Genomic DNA, 13,151 nt, shown 5'->3' on the forward strand with positions numbered 1-13,151 from the left:
GAACAATTTCTGATTGGTGATATGTCTTAAACTTGATATTGATTCATTCTATCGTGGGGTATCATGATGTCCATCTGTCCTTCCAACGCCGCCCGGGGTCACCACAAAGAGCTGGACTCAAAAGAAAAACAGGCCGTAGCACCGCTAAACGATTGTATCAGAGTTTCATGCGCCTAGACGTGCCTCGTCTCGCTCCTGACGGGCACGTAGCTCTTTGATCACAGCCTACAATACACGTCAGTCCATCTCTGAAACCTCGAATGCCTGATCGACTGTTTCCTTACCGCGAGTGCTTCAGGATTCACGCCATTTTCGATCAGGGACACGCAATAGCTGAGAGATTGCCGGTCGAGATCAGTATTCTGATAGAAATGTCAGGAAGTACGCGTCGTATCATTGAGGGGTTTGCTTGGTACTAGGAGCGTGGAGATCTCGTGCAGAATGTCGATTGTCTCGCGCGCAGCGCGTTTCTTCGCTTCGGGATCGTTCATAGGAGGCATTGTCAAGACGGTCTTTGGTTTCGAAGTTTATGGCTTGTCTTAATCTACAATAAAAGTATGCGCACGTGTTGGGGTGAAGTCGCGCGGTGTAGTGCTTGTTAGCTTTGTGTGGGGTGGTCAACTGTAAGGAGCTACCGGCGGACCTTCACACCTCGCTCCTGGACGCTGGTTGGACTCGGCCCTTATGTTCAATCCATCCTGAATAATTATTGGGAAAGATTCTTGCTCGCAGGCGAGCAGCTGTATTACCATTTCTGATCATGCGTGGATAAGTTGATCTAGCTTTGAATCGCCACGAACCATCTTCTGCGGAAAGCTCCTGAGATGGACGACTTGCCAACCGACTACACGGAACACAATCTTCCGCTCGTCCTTCTTTCTGGACTCGGTGATGAAGACGTCGTGGGGGGCGATGGCGGTGGTCTCCCTCGTCAGGGAAGTGGTACGAAGCTGGTGATTCAGACGCCGGAATGCGAGGGAGAAAGGGCGCGCCACCTTCTGCAGCAATTCGTCAATCGTGATGGAAGCCTTCTGGCTTGGAACTCCAATGCTTTGCCCGGACCCACTGGCACTTTAAGATTCCGCATGCAGGCAATCGGTAGGGTAAGTATGCTTTTCGTCAGTCCACGCATCGCCAAGGCAAAAGCTCACGCCCCGACAGGATTACACCTTGCCTCCCCGGAAGGCCGCGCCTCTGGCACAGTCCCCGTCGACAGAAAAGCCTATCAATCGATCAAGGAGCCCTTCAAAGAGTGCTGAGTTGCACTCGCCTCTCTCACCACTCTCTCCTGGTTCTCCAATCTTCCCGGATGGCGTCTTCACGCCCTTATGGCTCGCCAAACACCAACGCCAAATTCCAGCTGTGTTCGTGGCTTTCTTTGATATCAAAGCAGACGACAAGCCTGCTAGCGATGACCAAATAAAGACCGACATCAATGCGGTGCGGGCGGCAATAAGCCGCTCTGGGTTCAAGACTCGCTTCGCTGCTGTGCTCCTTAGTGACAAGAGCATCCTGCATGCTGCCGACCTCGAAGATCGCTTGGCCAGCATCCGGCGCGTCACCAACTTGGATTCGAAGACTTCGTTATTCTTCATGCCGCCGGTTTCTTCTCAATCAGAAATGGGCGCCTTTGTCCAGGGTGTGCTTTCCGCCCTACAACCATCTGTCATCGAGTACTATAGGGATCTTACCAAGCACGCTCGTCGGAAGAAAACGCGAGGCTCAATACCCTTGACAGCAACGGCGCCTGCCTCTCAATCCTTGTCTAACGTTGGTTGGAATGTCCGATACGAGATGAAGCAGGGTGTCTTTGCAGAATTCCGCCAGGAAATGGATGTTGCAGAGCGGCACTATTCGCAGGCAATCGAAGACCTGTTCAATCCGGAAGGTATCTTTGAGACGACTCCTAGCTGGTCTCCGCGATGGGATGAGGCACGACTACTCTGTGACGCCCTTGCGTTACGCGTTATTAGATGTCAGCTCTGGAACAATCTGACTACCGGCGCGGCCCAATCTTGGTCCAACTACAGGTTGCGCATGAAGGATCTCGTTGATCGTCGTGGTAAGGGTTCTCAAACATATGGTTGGGAAGCCTGGGAGTCTCGATGGGCAAAGGTGATGGCTGAGCTCACCCGTCGAGCTGACCTGCCTGCTCTTCGCAACCAGACAAAACAGTCGCTCGATGATATCAGTGAATCAGCAGGGCTTGGAACATTTGCTGCTCCCGAGAAAAGCCTCTCGACAACCGAAAGGTTGCCTCCGTTTACCTTGCTCCATCACGCCGGATACTGGCTTCGACTGGCCATCAATGGGACAAGATCACGATGGCAACGAGCCTTGACGATTCCTGCAGAAGATCGCTCTTCGCCAGACGGGTCCCCCGCTTCTGCTGTAGCAAAGAGATCACGCGCCTACGACACTTACCTGGTGCCACCTCCACACAAAGAGTTCCCCTTACCAGAGAAGCAAGGCATAGACCACGTTACCATCATCACTGAGTTGTCAGAACACGCCATCCGCGAGTTCAGTGGCAAAGGTCAGAATCGCATGAGCGAGCAAACCAAGCTTGACGCAGGACGCGACCTAGTCAATGCTGGCCGTTTTGGAGAAGCCATGACATACCTGCTGCCGCTATGGGAGAATTGTTCTTGGCGCAGTGATGACTGGCATTCATTATATGGCGAGCTCCTGTCTGAACTTCATCGCTGTGCCAGACACACTGGAAACGCGGGACTCGTTCTCAAAGTGACGTGGGAGCTTTTGGGTGCCGGTCCCGCGTCGCAGCAGAACGAAAATCTCGACATCATTCGATGCATCGATGATATGTCCGATGGCACAGCTGCCTTGTCCGTGCAGTGCAAAGATCGAGAGATTTTGAGCCCGATCACAGCCAGCTTTGCATTTACGAATAAACAAGGCTTTGTCGGCGAGCCTTTAGGTTGTCAGCTCACTTTAATATCAAAAGCACATCAGGATACTGGATCACTCGCCTTGAGTAAAGTCGAACTCGTCATCGACACTGTCAAGAGGATTGTAATCTTTCACGACGGCGAGAAGTCTCCTGATCAAGTCAATCGTCTTCGTCTCGAAAACGCAGGTGACGTGTTCAAGACAGCCACCAATCTTGCTTTAATGCCACATGAGCGCCGGGTCTTCAATCTCGCGTTGACATTGAGGGAGGCACAAGCTGTCAGACTACAAGAGGCCGTCCTTGTCCTGACCACAGACAAGTTCGATCTACGTCACAGCTTTGCAAGCGAGTCGCTCCTTCAGACACCGATTTGGCAATTTGAATATGATGGGGAGCTTGTTCCGTCAAGCCTCAATCGTGATGAATCGACGACGGTGGAGGTGCTACCCAAGCCTCCCAAGATCCAGGTCCTCCTGCATGGCCTCCACCAGCAACACTATGTCGGTGAGCAAGTGAGATTGCAAGTGGAGTTGGTCAATGGTGAGGCAGACAGAGCCAATGGCACAATCCGGCAACGCGTCGTCGCCCAAGACGACATCGTTTTGCCGTCAAAATGGATGCGGGCCGGCAACATCGAAAATGACGACCAGCTCGTTGCAGCGGATGATGCTGTGGAACAGAAAGTTGAAAAATTTCAACCCTCTCAAGTTATGAAACTTGACTTGATCGTCGATGCGCCCACTGAGCCCATCGCGCACACTTTGACATTCGATGTCGACTATACCCTGGCTTCAGAGCCAAGCACACCTCTCAGGAAGACCCTCGTGGTTGAGCTTGCCTACGCCACTCTGTTTGAAGCGAAGTTCAACTTCGGCCCATTGGTTCATTCCGAGCCGTGGCCAAGCTACTTTGACCCGGCATTGCTGTCAGCCTCAGACGACGAACCTTCCGGCATCCCACAGCGGTGGAGGCTTGGAAGCCAGATCACATCAGTTGCCTCCGAGGATATTCACATCAAGGGTGCGGAAATCGTAATTGACCGAATAGCGAACGATGCCACATTCAAAGTACTGGAATCGAGCGAGAACAAAGATCAAGTTCTGGCGCCAATTGCAAAGACCGAAAAATCGTTTCAGATTCTAACACAGAAGTTTTCGCTCGACGACCGTAGACCGACAATCTTGGAACTCTCTCTCGCCGTGTCTTGGGCCCGAGATGCAGACTCTGCTACCAATACCACGAGAGTCACTGTCCCACGCCTCAACATGCCCTCGTCAGAACCGAGAGTGCTCTGTGTTGCTGCTGTTTCCGAGCAAGACACCTCCGACATTCTTCTGCAATACTACCTGGAAAACCCGTCAACTCATTTCCTCACCTTCGTCGTGACGCTAGAAGCAAATGATGATTTCGCGTTCAGCGGCCCGAAGCACAGGACCTTGAGTCTGGCGCCATTCAGTCGCCACCTGATTACGTACAACTTGCTCGTCCACGGCAACCGAGAAGAAATTAAGCTTGCTGATGGACAGGGTCGCTGGATCTGGCCGGTTCTGCAAGTCTTGGACTCGTATTTCCAGAAGTCTCTGCGTGTTCTGGCTGCTGGTCCTGGGGTCCGTGTTGATCCTCAGCGCGGGTTGGGCGTCTGGGTGCCTGCGCCAAAAGCATGAGAAAAGCAGTCTTGCAGAGTGATATCCGTTACCTGGGATTCCACTGTCATTATACATGAATCAATACTGAACTAGAATGTATCACGTGATTCTAGTGTCACCTTCGCAGCCCTCCGCGGAACTCATGCGCGCATTGCTGCCCCGCACTCTCCTCCACTTCCAAACACACCAGTCAGAAGTTACGAACGATGGACGTCGAGGCACAACAGGCTAAGTTCGCCATCCACCAGGCATGTCGCGAGGGACAAAGTATGCGGCCTTCGCCACATTATCTACTTCATCTAAACTGACCGAATAATTCAGCCAAACTCGTCGAATCTCTCCTAAACGCCGACCCTAAGCTCGTCTCCCGCCGCGATGATGATGACCGGCTGCCCTCGCACTGGGCCGCTTCCTACAACCGCCTGGACATCGTCGAACTCCTCGCAGATCGCAAAGGGTTTGACATCGACGCCCAAGATGGCGCAGGCTGGACCGCCCTGATGATGGCCGCCAGCATCAAAGACAGCGACGCACTGCTCGACTTTCTGCTCGGCAAGAATGCCGACGTCGACGAAAAGACCAACAACGGCCAGACGGCGCTGCATTTCACCGCTTCGAAGGCAAATCTCGACGCTGCTAAAAAGCTCGTCGCTCATAAAGCTTCCGCCCGCGTGAAGGACAAGCGTGGACAATTACCGCTGCATCGCGCCGCGGCGGTGGGGAACGTGCCGATTGTGAAGCTAATGCTAGAGAATAAGAGCCCGGTCAATGCTACGGATATTGATGGGTGCACGGCGCTGCACCACGCCATTGCGGAGGGACATGGTGATACAGCGCTGGTGTTGCTGAAGGCAGGCGCGGAGACGGACAAGAGAGATTCGAACGAGCGGTTGGCAATTGAAATGGCGCCGGATGCGAAGGTCAGGGATTATGTACTGAAGTACGCTGAGGAAGAAGGGATTGAGATGAGGCCTTCGTGATGATGCGAGCCATTTCCAACTGAAGGCATGTGGCGCGCCAGCTCGCAGGTTCTCCGACGCAGGCTAAGCCTTAGACAGTTTGGGAGGGATGGTAATACGGTATCCTGCTCAATCATTTGAGAGATACCATCATAGGCGTTCAAAAAGACTTCCAGTGGTCGAAATACGAATTCTGGGTGCTAATGTCTACGATAGATCTTGTGTATGTGATATTGGCCGGAGAAGGTTCGGTAAGGCGTTCAAAAAGACTCTCTGTGGTCAAAATACAGATTCGAAGTGCTACCGTCTCCTATAGATCTCGTGTGTGTGATATTGGCCGAAGAGAATCAGGAAAGAGGTGATAACACAGGCTTGCGGACAAGTGGTGTCAGGGAACGACAGTGGCCTAGGTATGCACTATGGGAGGGAAAGGCTTCGATGGAGACTCGTGGGAAAACTGATCTGAAAGCTACGTACTCAGGGACTCTTCAGCTGTACCTGCACAATCTTCTCACTCTCTGGCTAATTTCACATCTAGAATCATGTTTCAGAGCGAACCAGCTCGGCCGCCACTCAGTCTCCATGCATTCCTCTCTTGGACCTTACACCAGGAGAGCCGCCAACCCCATCGCGCCACCCAGAACTCCCGCTGCAGCTCCAAAAACCTTGTCTGCCATTGCTTCAACAGTGACAGTAGAGGTGGTGGCTTCCGGTGGATTTTCATCATTTGTCTCGCTCGGTGCCTCGGTCGGTTCAGGCGTGGCTTCCGGAGGCTCGTCGTTGGTCTCGCTCGGCGCTTCAGTCGGCTCAAGCGTGGTTTCTGACGAGTCTCTGTCGCTACTCTCACTCGAGGGCTCAGTCGGCTCGGGAGGGGTGGTACCGATGGTGAAGGTTGCGGTGATTCCGTCTGCTGTCGGCTCTGCCGGTGACAAAGTCGTCACGATGTTTACTGGTACGTTAGTCAGCTCCATCGTGCCTTGCACAGTGACGGCAATGAAGTTTGACACACTCGGCGAGTGGGTGAAAGTGGATTCGCCGAGCATTTCACTCCGCGTGGATTCGTGGTGCAAGGTGACGGTAGTGGTGTTGGGCTCTGCTGGTGGGCGGGTGGAGGTGGATCTGGTGGGCCTCTTGCTCGATGCACGCGTGGGCCGGACAGTGACGGTGGTTGTAACGACTCTCACAGGCGATTTTACAGTGGTAGAGGTGCGCAGCTCCTGACTCGATGGGTCCCGTGTGACAAAAACGATCTCGATGATCGTGCCTCGCGTTGGAATATCCACGCTCGTCGGAATGACAACACTTGGAACAACCACGTTGTTTGGGAGCGGTTTTGTCAACTCCGTCACTGTCTGCACGACAGGGCTAAGCAGACTGGTCCCAGAGACTGCAGCTCTCGGAGGTCCAACATTCGACACCAGCGGCAGACGCGAGCTCAAAGGTGCCGAAACCAGGATCGTTGAGACGACCGTCTCAACCGCTGGAACGAGAGGGATATCGCGAGATTGAACACTTCCAGCGCTAGCTTTCTACGCCGGTATCGCACGAGAGCTCGGGGGAGGCGTGTGAACGGTAGGTGGGGCAGCCGTCTCGTTCTTGGGGCTAGGGGAAACGGGGGAAAGAGAAGAAGCACATGCCGGCCCAGAGTCGACCGGACGAGGTTGCGTACCAGATTGTAGTTTGAAGTTGGCGCAGGTGAGGCGCGTCTTGTCCGCTGCGTGAACGACGACGCTCAGGTTGCCGACAAACGCAGGGGTGCCCTCAGCGGTCGAGATGTAGGCGTCAACGTAGCTGCCGGTTTCACATGTCAGCAAGAGTCTGATTCCTGAACAAGCAGCGGAAGCAAGATACTTTGCCGCGAAACTAGGTCCGTTCATCTTCCCATGCTTGCCAGACAGATCGCCGACCTCGCATTTGTCCGGCTGGCTCGGATCGCAGGGCGGAGTGTCGGTGGCGCCGTACGGGTCCAGGTGAGAACCCGCGGTTGTACAATTGAGGCCGGCGACTGGGCATTTATGAATGTGGTACGCTGCGCAGTCGTCAGCATTCGTGTTTGAAATTGCAAAGAGGTGATCAAATACTGACTGAATGGCCCTCCTTTGTCCGGCAGCCCGGAGATCGAAATCTGGACATTGGCACCGGTGCCGTTGGCATTGCTGTTCACAGCTACGGCGCCGCGAATTGCGCTATCACTCTTGTCCGGCAGTATGGCGATGTACTGCATGCCGATAGGATTGTCCTCGACGACCGGAGCATCTTCTGCAAATGCGAAGGAGAGAGCGGATAGGCCCAGCACCAGGGCGAAGGAGCGCATTTTGGTGACCGGGAAGCGGTGCAGGATGATGCAGATGAAACGAAGGAGGCTCTCCCAGTACAGGGCGATCGAAGGTGAAGGTTTGCTCAGTTGGAATGCGGGCAGATTGTCAGGTCAACAGCAGCAAGCGAGACTTGCTCGAACTGGCCGCTACGGACGAAGGGGTAGGAAGATGCTGAGCAGGAATGTTGAAGGGCGGCAACACGGGTTGGTGACAGGGTGATGAGATGCGGTGATAAGTGAGGATGATGATGAGGATGAGGGTGGAGGAGAAGAGGTCGCAAACGACCAAGCTGGCTGTGTCTAGGCAATAAACAAACGCCGACAACCACGCAGGTGACACCTTGGCCTGAGGCAGGCGCCCTGCGTCACAGCGACGACCTGCAGGAAGCAACCAATCGCTCTGCAGGAACGGACCAATGCTGAAACGCCACTGCAGCCGCGGCCAGAACAAATTGACCAGGACACGTTGGCCAGGTGACATGGGCGCGGAGTGTGTCACATACAATCGTGTGGCTTGGACTTGGCATGAATGCCTGATGTCTGCTGAAGTACTGCTATATTGACTGATCAGCTGCCTTGGCAAGAGTGTTCCTCTTCGAATTTTGTTGCGGTCCCTTTGGCCCTGACATCCTGCCTCATGGCATCCTGGTTTCCTTCTTAACGGTAGATCTGAGTGCGTGCTCAGCCATCCGAATCGCTCCCGGGGTATACTGCCATAACGTCTTCCACACTCTCAACCGTCTTGCTTCTGCTTCTTGACAGGAAGAGCAGGGACCTTAAAACCCTGCGCATCTGTCTTTGCCGGCGTGCCACTCCCACCAACTTGCGTGAAAGTGCCGCCCCTAAACCAGCGGTCTTCGTCCGCCTTCCTCTTTCTCGTCATTTCCTCTCTGACCTTCGGGTCCACAAGTTCGAGACCCTGCACTGGTGTGAACGCAATGGTACTGGCAGTACCGCCCGAATTGCCGACTTGTGTCCTGGTCCCTGAACCGACGCCTGCGGTTCTTAGCCCGGCGTTCTTCAACGTAGTCGAGTTGCTGAGACCACCACCGAACCCGCGCAGAGAGGTTGCTGTACCACTGGTCGCAGGCGTAGCGCCTCCCCAACCGGGGTTCTTTTTGCTGAGCTTGGCGCGAGTCTTGTCGTCGACCTGCATCGAACGGATGCGTCCGTCGTCTTGCGCGCCAATCATACCAAGTCCCTTTGTGCTGTCGCCAGCGCCGTATCCCACCTCGGCCTCTTCTTTGCCAAAAGCCATACGGTTCTGAGCCTTGCGTAGATCGGTCATTGCTGTTGCTTCCTTCGCCTTTCGTGCACGACGTCCTCCGCGTTTACGCGCTGGCTTCTCATCTGGAGCAGGCAGAGCACGCACGCCCGAATTGGGAGGCGCTTCTGAGAGCTTGTTGATACGCTTCTCCACCTGGTCATAGAAAGCCAAGCCTTGTTCACCGTTTGGCGCTTCGTGTGCCTGGTCAACACGCGCCGCAAGTACTACCTTCGCACTGAGAATGCGCATGGCTTGCGTCTTCAGGTCCGATGGCACCGCGCGGATGATCTCGTTGTTGAAAAGGAACCCCTGGTGGCGGATTCCGGTGTTGGTAGCCAGACCGATGGCTGAAGTGTTCTTTTTGCTTCCAAGCGGGGCAAGATTGCAAGCCGGTGTCTTCGCCAAACCAGTAACGCCTCCCGCGTAGTTCAGAAGTTGCGCTGCAGTAAGTGATCCAATGAGTGTTGTGAGGTTGGGCGCGAAGATGTTCATGCGTGATCGCACATAGTCCGTGAGAAGCTTCTTCGCTCTATCCAATTTCAAAACCATTTCGCAGGCACGCATCACTGTCGCAAGCTCGGTTTCCGAAAGGGGTTCACCTCGCGTATTCGTTGCTTCGACTGTGACAACCATGACTGAAGGTCCGTCAAGGACATGTCTGAGCGTCTGTCCCACCAAGTTGTCCTTGTTCTCTGAAATGGTTTTGATGTTGTCCATGGGTCCATTGCCGATTATGGCTACAGCTTTGGCGTAATCCAGTGGGTTCTGAATCAGTGTCTCCAGCTCCGGGAAGCGTACGGAATAATGGTCGCGAATAAACTTATGCACGAGGATAATCTCGCTATCGATGCTCGTCGAAAGCGTATTCGACTGAGTCAAGAGCTTGTACTCTGGGTTATCCTCGATGCTGCCGATGTTCGTGGTTTGTTTCTCTGAGGGAAGAGTCCTGTAGTGCTCGATTCTCTGCAAGCAAAAGGGTCGCGTTAGGGCTATATTCAATAATGTAAACGACGGGATTTCATCTTCGTCTCGCAAAGGGGTGGGCTTGCTTACCTCCATGACCGGCTCCAGCTGCTTCATCAACCCAGCAACACTCCGCACATCCGACACACTGGACAGCTCGAGCTTCTCAATACGCGCTTTCGCTTCTTCCTCGTCTTCTGCGTCCTCCATGTTCAGATGCGACGGCGCAGCGGTATTCGAGTCCGCCTCCTCGTGCTGTTCTTCGTCGCCGTCGAGCTCCATGTGACCTCCAGCGGGCGCAGCCGATGGCTTGAAGGCACCGTCTTCTTCCGAGTAGCCATGGTCGGCGAAAAGCTCGCCGTTCTGCTGGTCGTCCTCGCCTTCATCGCCGCTCTCAAAGTCGTTCAAAAGATCCTCGGCCACAGTTGTCATCCTGAAAGATGTGGCGCGTAGCGCGCTACGTGAGAAATGGAGAGTCGCAGGTTCGAGAGCACCGTATCTAGAGAGGTATTTCTCAAAATAGTGCGTTGCACGATGTTGTGGTTGCGAGCAGTTCGAATCGCGAAGTATGATGTAGGAAGCTTGAAGCCGCGAAGCTTGGCGCGCGACAGCGTTAAGCATGTGAACGCTCTCACGTCTTCACCAGAATCTTTGATCCTCCGTCGCAACTGCCACCACAACCCATTATCTGCACTGGGCCGAGCTCCAGCACTTCAACACCATGGAGTCCTCGCGTGGCCCTCCAAGGGTCAAAAACAAGGCCGCTGCGCCGCAACAGATCAGCGCCGAGCAACTTCTTCGTGAGGCCGTCGACAGACAGGAACCGGAAGTTGAAAAGCCTACCCAGCGTTTTGCCGATCTAGAGGAGCTCCACGAGTACCAAGGACGAAAACGAAAGGAATTTGAGGACTATGTTCGCCGAAACCGCCTCAACACCGGCAACTGGATGCGCTATGCGGTCTGGGAGCTGGAGCAGAAGGAGTACCGTCGCGCGCGGTCTGTGTTTGAGCGTGCCCTGGATGTGGACCCGACGAATGTGCAGCTTTGGATGCGATATGTCGATTCTGAGATGAAGGAGCGCAATATCAACCATGCGCGAAACGTCCTCGACCGTGCGGTCACAATACAACCGCGTCTGGATAAGCTGTGGTACAAATATGTCTACATGGAGGAAATGCTGGGCCAGATCCCGAACGTAAGACAGGTCTTTGAGCGATGGATGAGCTGGGAACCGGATGAGGCGGCTTGGTCGGCGTACATCAAGTTGGAGAAGAGGTACGGCGAGTACGACCGTGCGAGGAATATCTTCGAGCGCTTCACGATTGTCCACCCCGAGGCACGAAATTGGATCAAATGGGCGAGATTTGAGGAGGAGAACGGCACATCGGATTTAGTGAGGGAGGTGTTCGGCATGGCGATCGAAACCTTGGGCGACGACTTCATGGACGAGAAGCTTTTCATCGCCTACGCCCGGTTTGAGTCGAAACTGAAAGAGTACGAGCGTGCACGTGCGATCTATAAGTATGCCCTTGATCGCATGTCACGTAGCAAAAGCGCCATCCTGCACAAGCAGTACACCCAGTTCGAGAAGCAGTTCGGTGATCAGGACGGCGTTGAAGATGTGGTACTGAGCAAGCGTCGCGTAATGTACGAGGAGCAAGTCAAAGAGAATCCCAAGAATTACGACGCTTGGTTCGACTACGCAAGGCTGGAGGAGACCTCAGCAAACCCCGATCGCGTGCGCGACGTCTATGAACGCGCCATCGCCCAAATGCCACCATCGCAGGAGAAGAGACACTGGCGCCGCTACATCTATCTTTGGGTTTTTTACGCGCTCTACGAAGAGCTCACCAATCGTGACATGGAAAGAGCAGGCCAGATCTACCAGGAATGCCTTAATCTCGTGCCTCACAAGAAATTCACCTTCGCGAAGATCTGGATCCTCAAGGCACAGTTCGAGCTGCGACAATGGCAGCTGGACCGGGCACGTAAGACGATGGGCATGTCCATCGGTATGTGTCCGAAGAACAAGCTTTTCCGAGCCTACATCGAAATGGAACTTAAGTTGTTCGAGTTCACGCGCTGTCGGACGCTTTACGAGAAGTGGATTGAATGGGACAGCGGCAACTGTACTGCATGGATCAAATTTGCGGAGCTGGAGCGCGGACTGGAAGATTACGAGCGCGTCAGGGCAATCTTCGAGCTTGCTGTCGTCCAGCCGCAGCTCGACATGCCGGAACTACTATGGAAAGCCTACATTGATTTCGAGGAGGAAGAGGCCGAGTATGAACGCACTCGGGGTCTGTACGAGCGTCTGCTGGAGAAGACCGACCACGTCAAAGTTTGGACTTCGTACGCGCACTTCGAGATCAACGTGCCTGATAACGACGTCGAAGTCGGCGAGGACGAGGAAGTGCCTATTTCCGAAGCTGCGAAAGCACGTGCGAGGGCCGTCTTTCAGCGCGCGCACAAGCTGTACAAATCGAAAGATCTTATCAATGAACGTGTGGCATTGCTCAATGCTTGGAAGAGCTTCGAGGATGCGCACGGTAGCGAGGAGGACAAGGCGGCAATTGCCAAGCAAATGCCGAGAAAAGTCAAGAAAAGAAGAAGACTGGACGACGACTCCTTCGAGGAGTACATGGACTATGTCTTCCCGGCCGACGATGCAGGAGCGGCGGGTATGTCCAAGCTTATGGCAGCGGCACAGGCCTTCAAGCGCCAGCAGCAAGAGACTGCTTCGGCGTCGTAGTATGTACTGCAGCCATACAGTTCACATTCTGCGCAGGGCATCTGCTCTCGTACTAAAGAACCAGTCTCACTCTCGTCACGTTGTCAGGGGCCCAATCTCTTGTCAAGTCACACGATTTACTTCAACAGCTTACCTTTTAGGTCAATCTTATCATACAGCATGCGTAGGCCTACTAAATTGATGGATGTCCGTCACCAATGTCATTTTTCGATGATTAGAGTATGCTTGGACATCTCAGTATCCATGTACGTACTGATTCCGAAGGCAAAATTGTTATAGGAGCATTGCGACAGCGCTAAGCAGAGCAGCAGTCCCGGCAATCGCCGCTCGTTGGAC

The 13,151-nt window shown here is 54.0% G+C and overlaps 6 protein-coding genes across 6 annotated transcripts; 3 read left to right on the forward strand and 3 right to left on the reverse strand.

Annotated features, from left to right (window-relative positions):
* Window positions 1-20: 20 nt before the first annotated feature.
* On the reverse strand, window positions 21-500 carry WHR41_05873 (Mitotic-spindle organizing protein 1; the record flags this gene model as incomplete). The annotated part of the gene is made up of 3 exons (XM_069374478.1): window positions 21-225; window positions 285-362; window positions 417-500. 3 exons carry the CDS (start codon window positions 498-500, stop codon window positions 166-168), a joined length of 222 nt encoding a protein of 73 aa, XP_069228368.1. The 3' UTR covers window positions 21-165.
* A 219-nt stretch (window positions 501-719) lies between these two features.
* On the forward strand, window positions 720-4,575 carry WHR41_05874 (uncharacterized protein; the record flags this gene model as incomplete). Its single annotated transcript, XM_069374479.1, has 2 exons — window positions 720-1,103; window positions 1,162-4,575. Exons 1-2 carry the CDS (start codon window positions 825-827, stop codon window positions 4,573-4,575), a joined length of 3,693 nt encoding a protein of 1,230 aa, XP_069228361.1. The 5' UTR covers window positions 720-824.
* A 188-nt stretch (window positions 4,576-4,763) lies between these two features.
* Window positions 4,764-6,163, forward strand: WHR41_05875 (uncharacterized protein; the record flags this gene model as incomplete). Its single annotated transcript, XM_069374480.1, has 2 exons — window positions 4,764-4,824; window positions 4,879-6,163. 2 exons carry the CDS (start codon window positions 4,764-4,766, stop codon window positions 5,535-5,537), a joined length of 720 nt encoding a protein of 239 aa, XP_069228362.1. The 3' UTR covers window positions 5,538-6,163.
* Window positions 5,951-7,830, reverse strand: WHR41_05876 (uncharacterized protein; the record flags this gene model as incomplete). The annotated part of the gene is made up of 4 exons (XM_069374481.1): window positions 5,951-6,465; window positions 7,186-7,307; window positions 7,368-7,545; window positions 7,602-7,830. 4 exons carry the CDS (start codon window positions 7,828-7,830, stop codon window positions 6,119-6,121), a joined length of 876 nt encoding a protein of 291 aa, XP_069228363.1. The 3' UTR covers window positions 5,951-6,118.
* A 736-nt stretch (window positions 7,831-8,566) lies between these two features.
* WHR41_05877 (uncharacterized protein) lies at window positions 8,567-10,604 on the reverse strand (the record flags this gene model as incomplete). Its single annotated transcript, XM_069374482.1, has 2 exons — window positions 10,154-10,604; window positions 8,567-10,063 (listed from the first exon to the last, which is right to left on the reverse strand). Exons 1-2 carry the CDS (start codon window positions 10,493-10,495, stop codon window positions 8,567-8,569), a joined length of 1,839 nt encoding a protein of 612 aa, XP_069228364.1. The 5' UTR covers window positions 10,496-10,604.
* A 180-nt stretch (window positions 10,605-10,784) lies between these two features.
* CLF1 (Pre-mRNA-splicing factor CLF1) lies at window positions 10,785-12,815 on the forward strand (the record flags this gene model as incomplete). Its single annotated transcript, XM_069374483.1, has 1 exon — window positions 10,785-12,815. One exon carries the CDS (start codon window positions 10,785-10,787, stop codon window positions 12,813-12,815), a length of 2,031 nt encoding a protein of 676 aa, XP_069228448.1.
* Between the last annotated feature and the right edge of the window lie 336 nt (window positions 12,816-13,151).

The sequence above is a fragment of the Cladosporium halotolerans genome (genome assembly GCF_011745625.1).
Source record: "Cladosporium halotolerans strain TM138-S3 chromosome Unknown Sca20, whole genome shotgun sequence".
Classification (NCBI taxonomy): Eukaryota; Fungi; Ascomycota; class Dothideomycetes; order Cladosporiales; family Cladosporiaceae; genus Cladosporium; species Cladosporium halotolerans.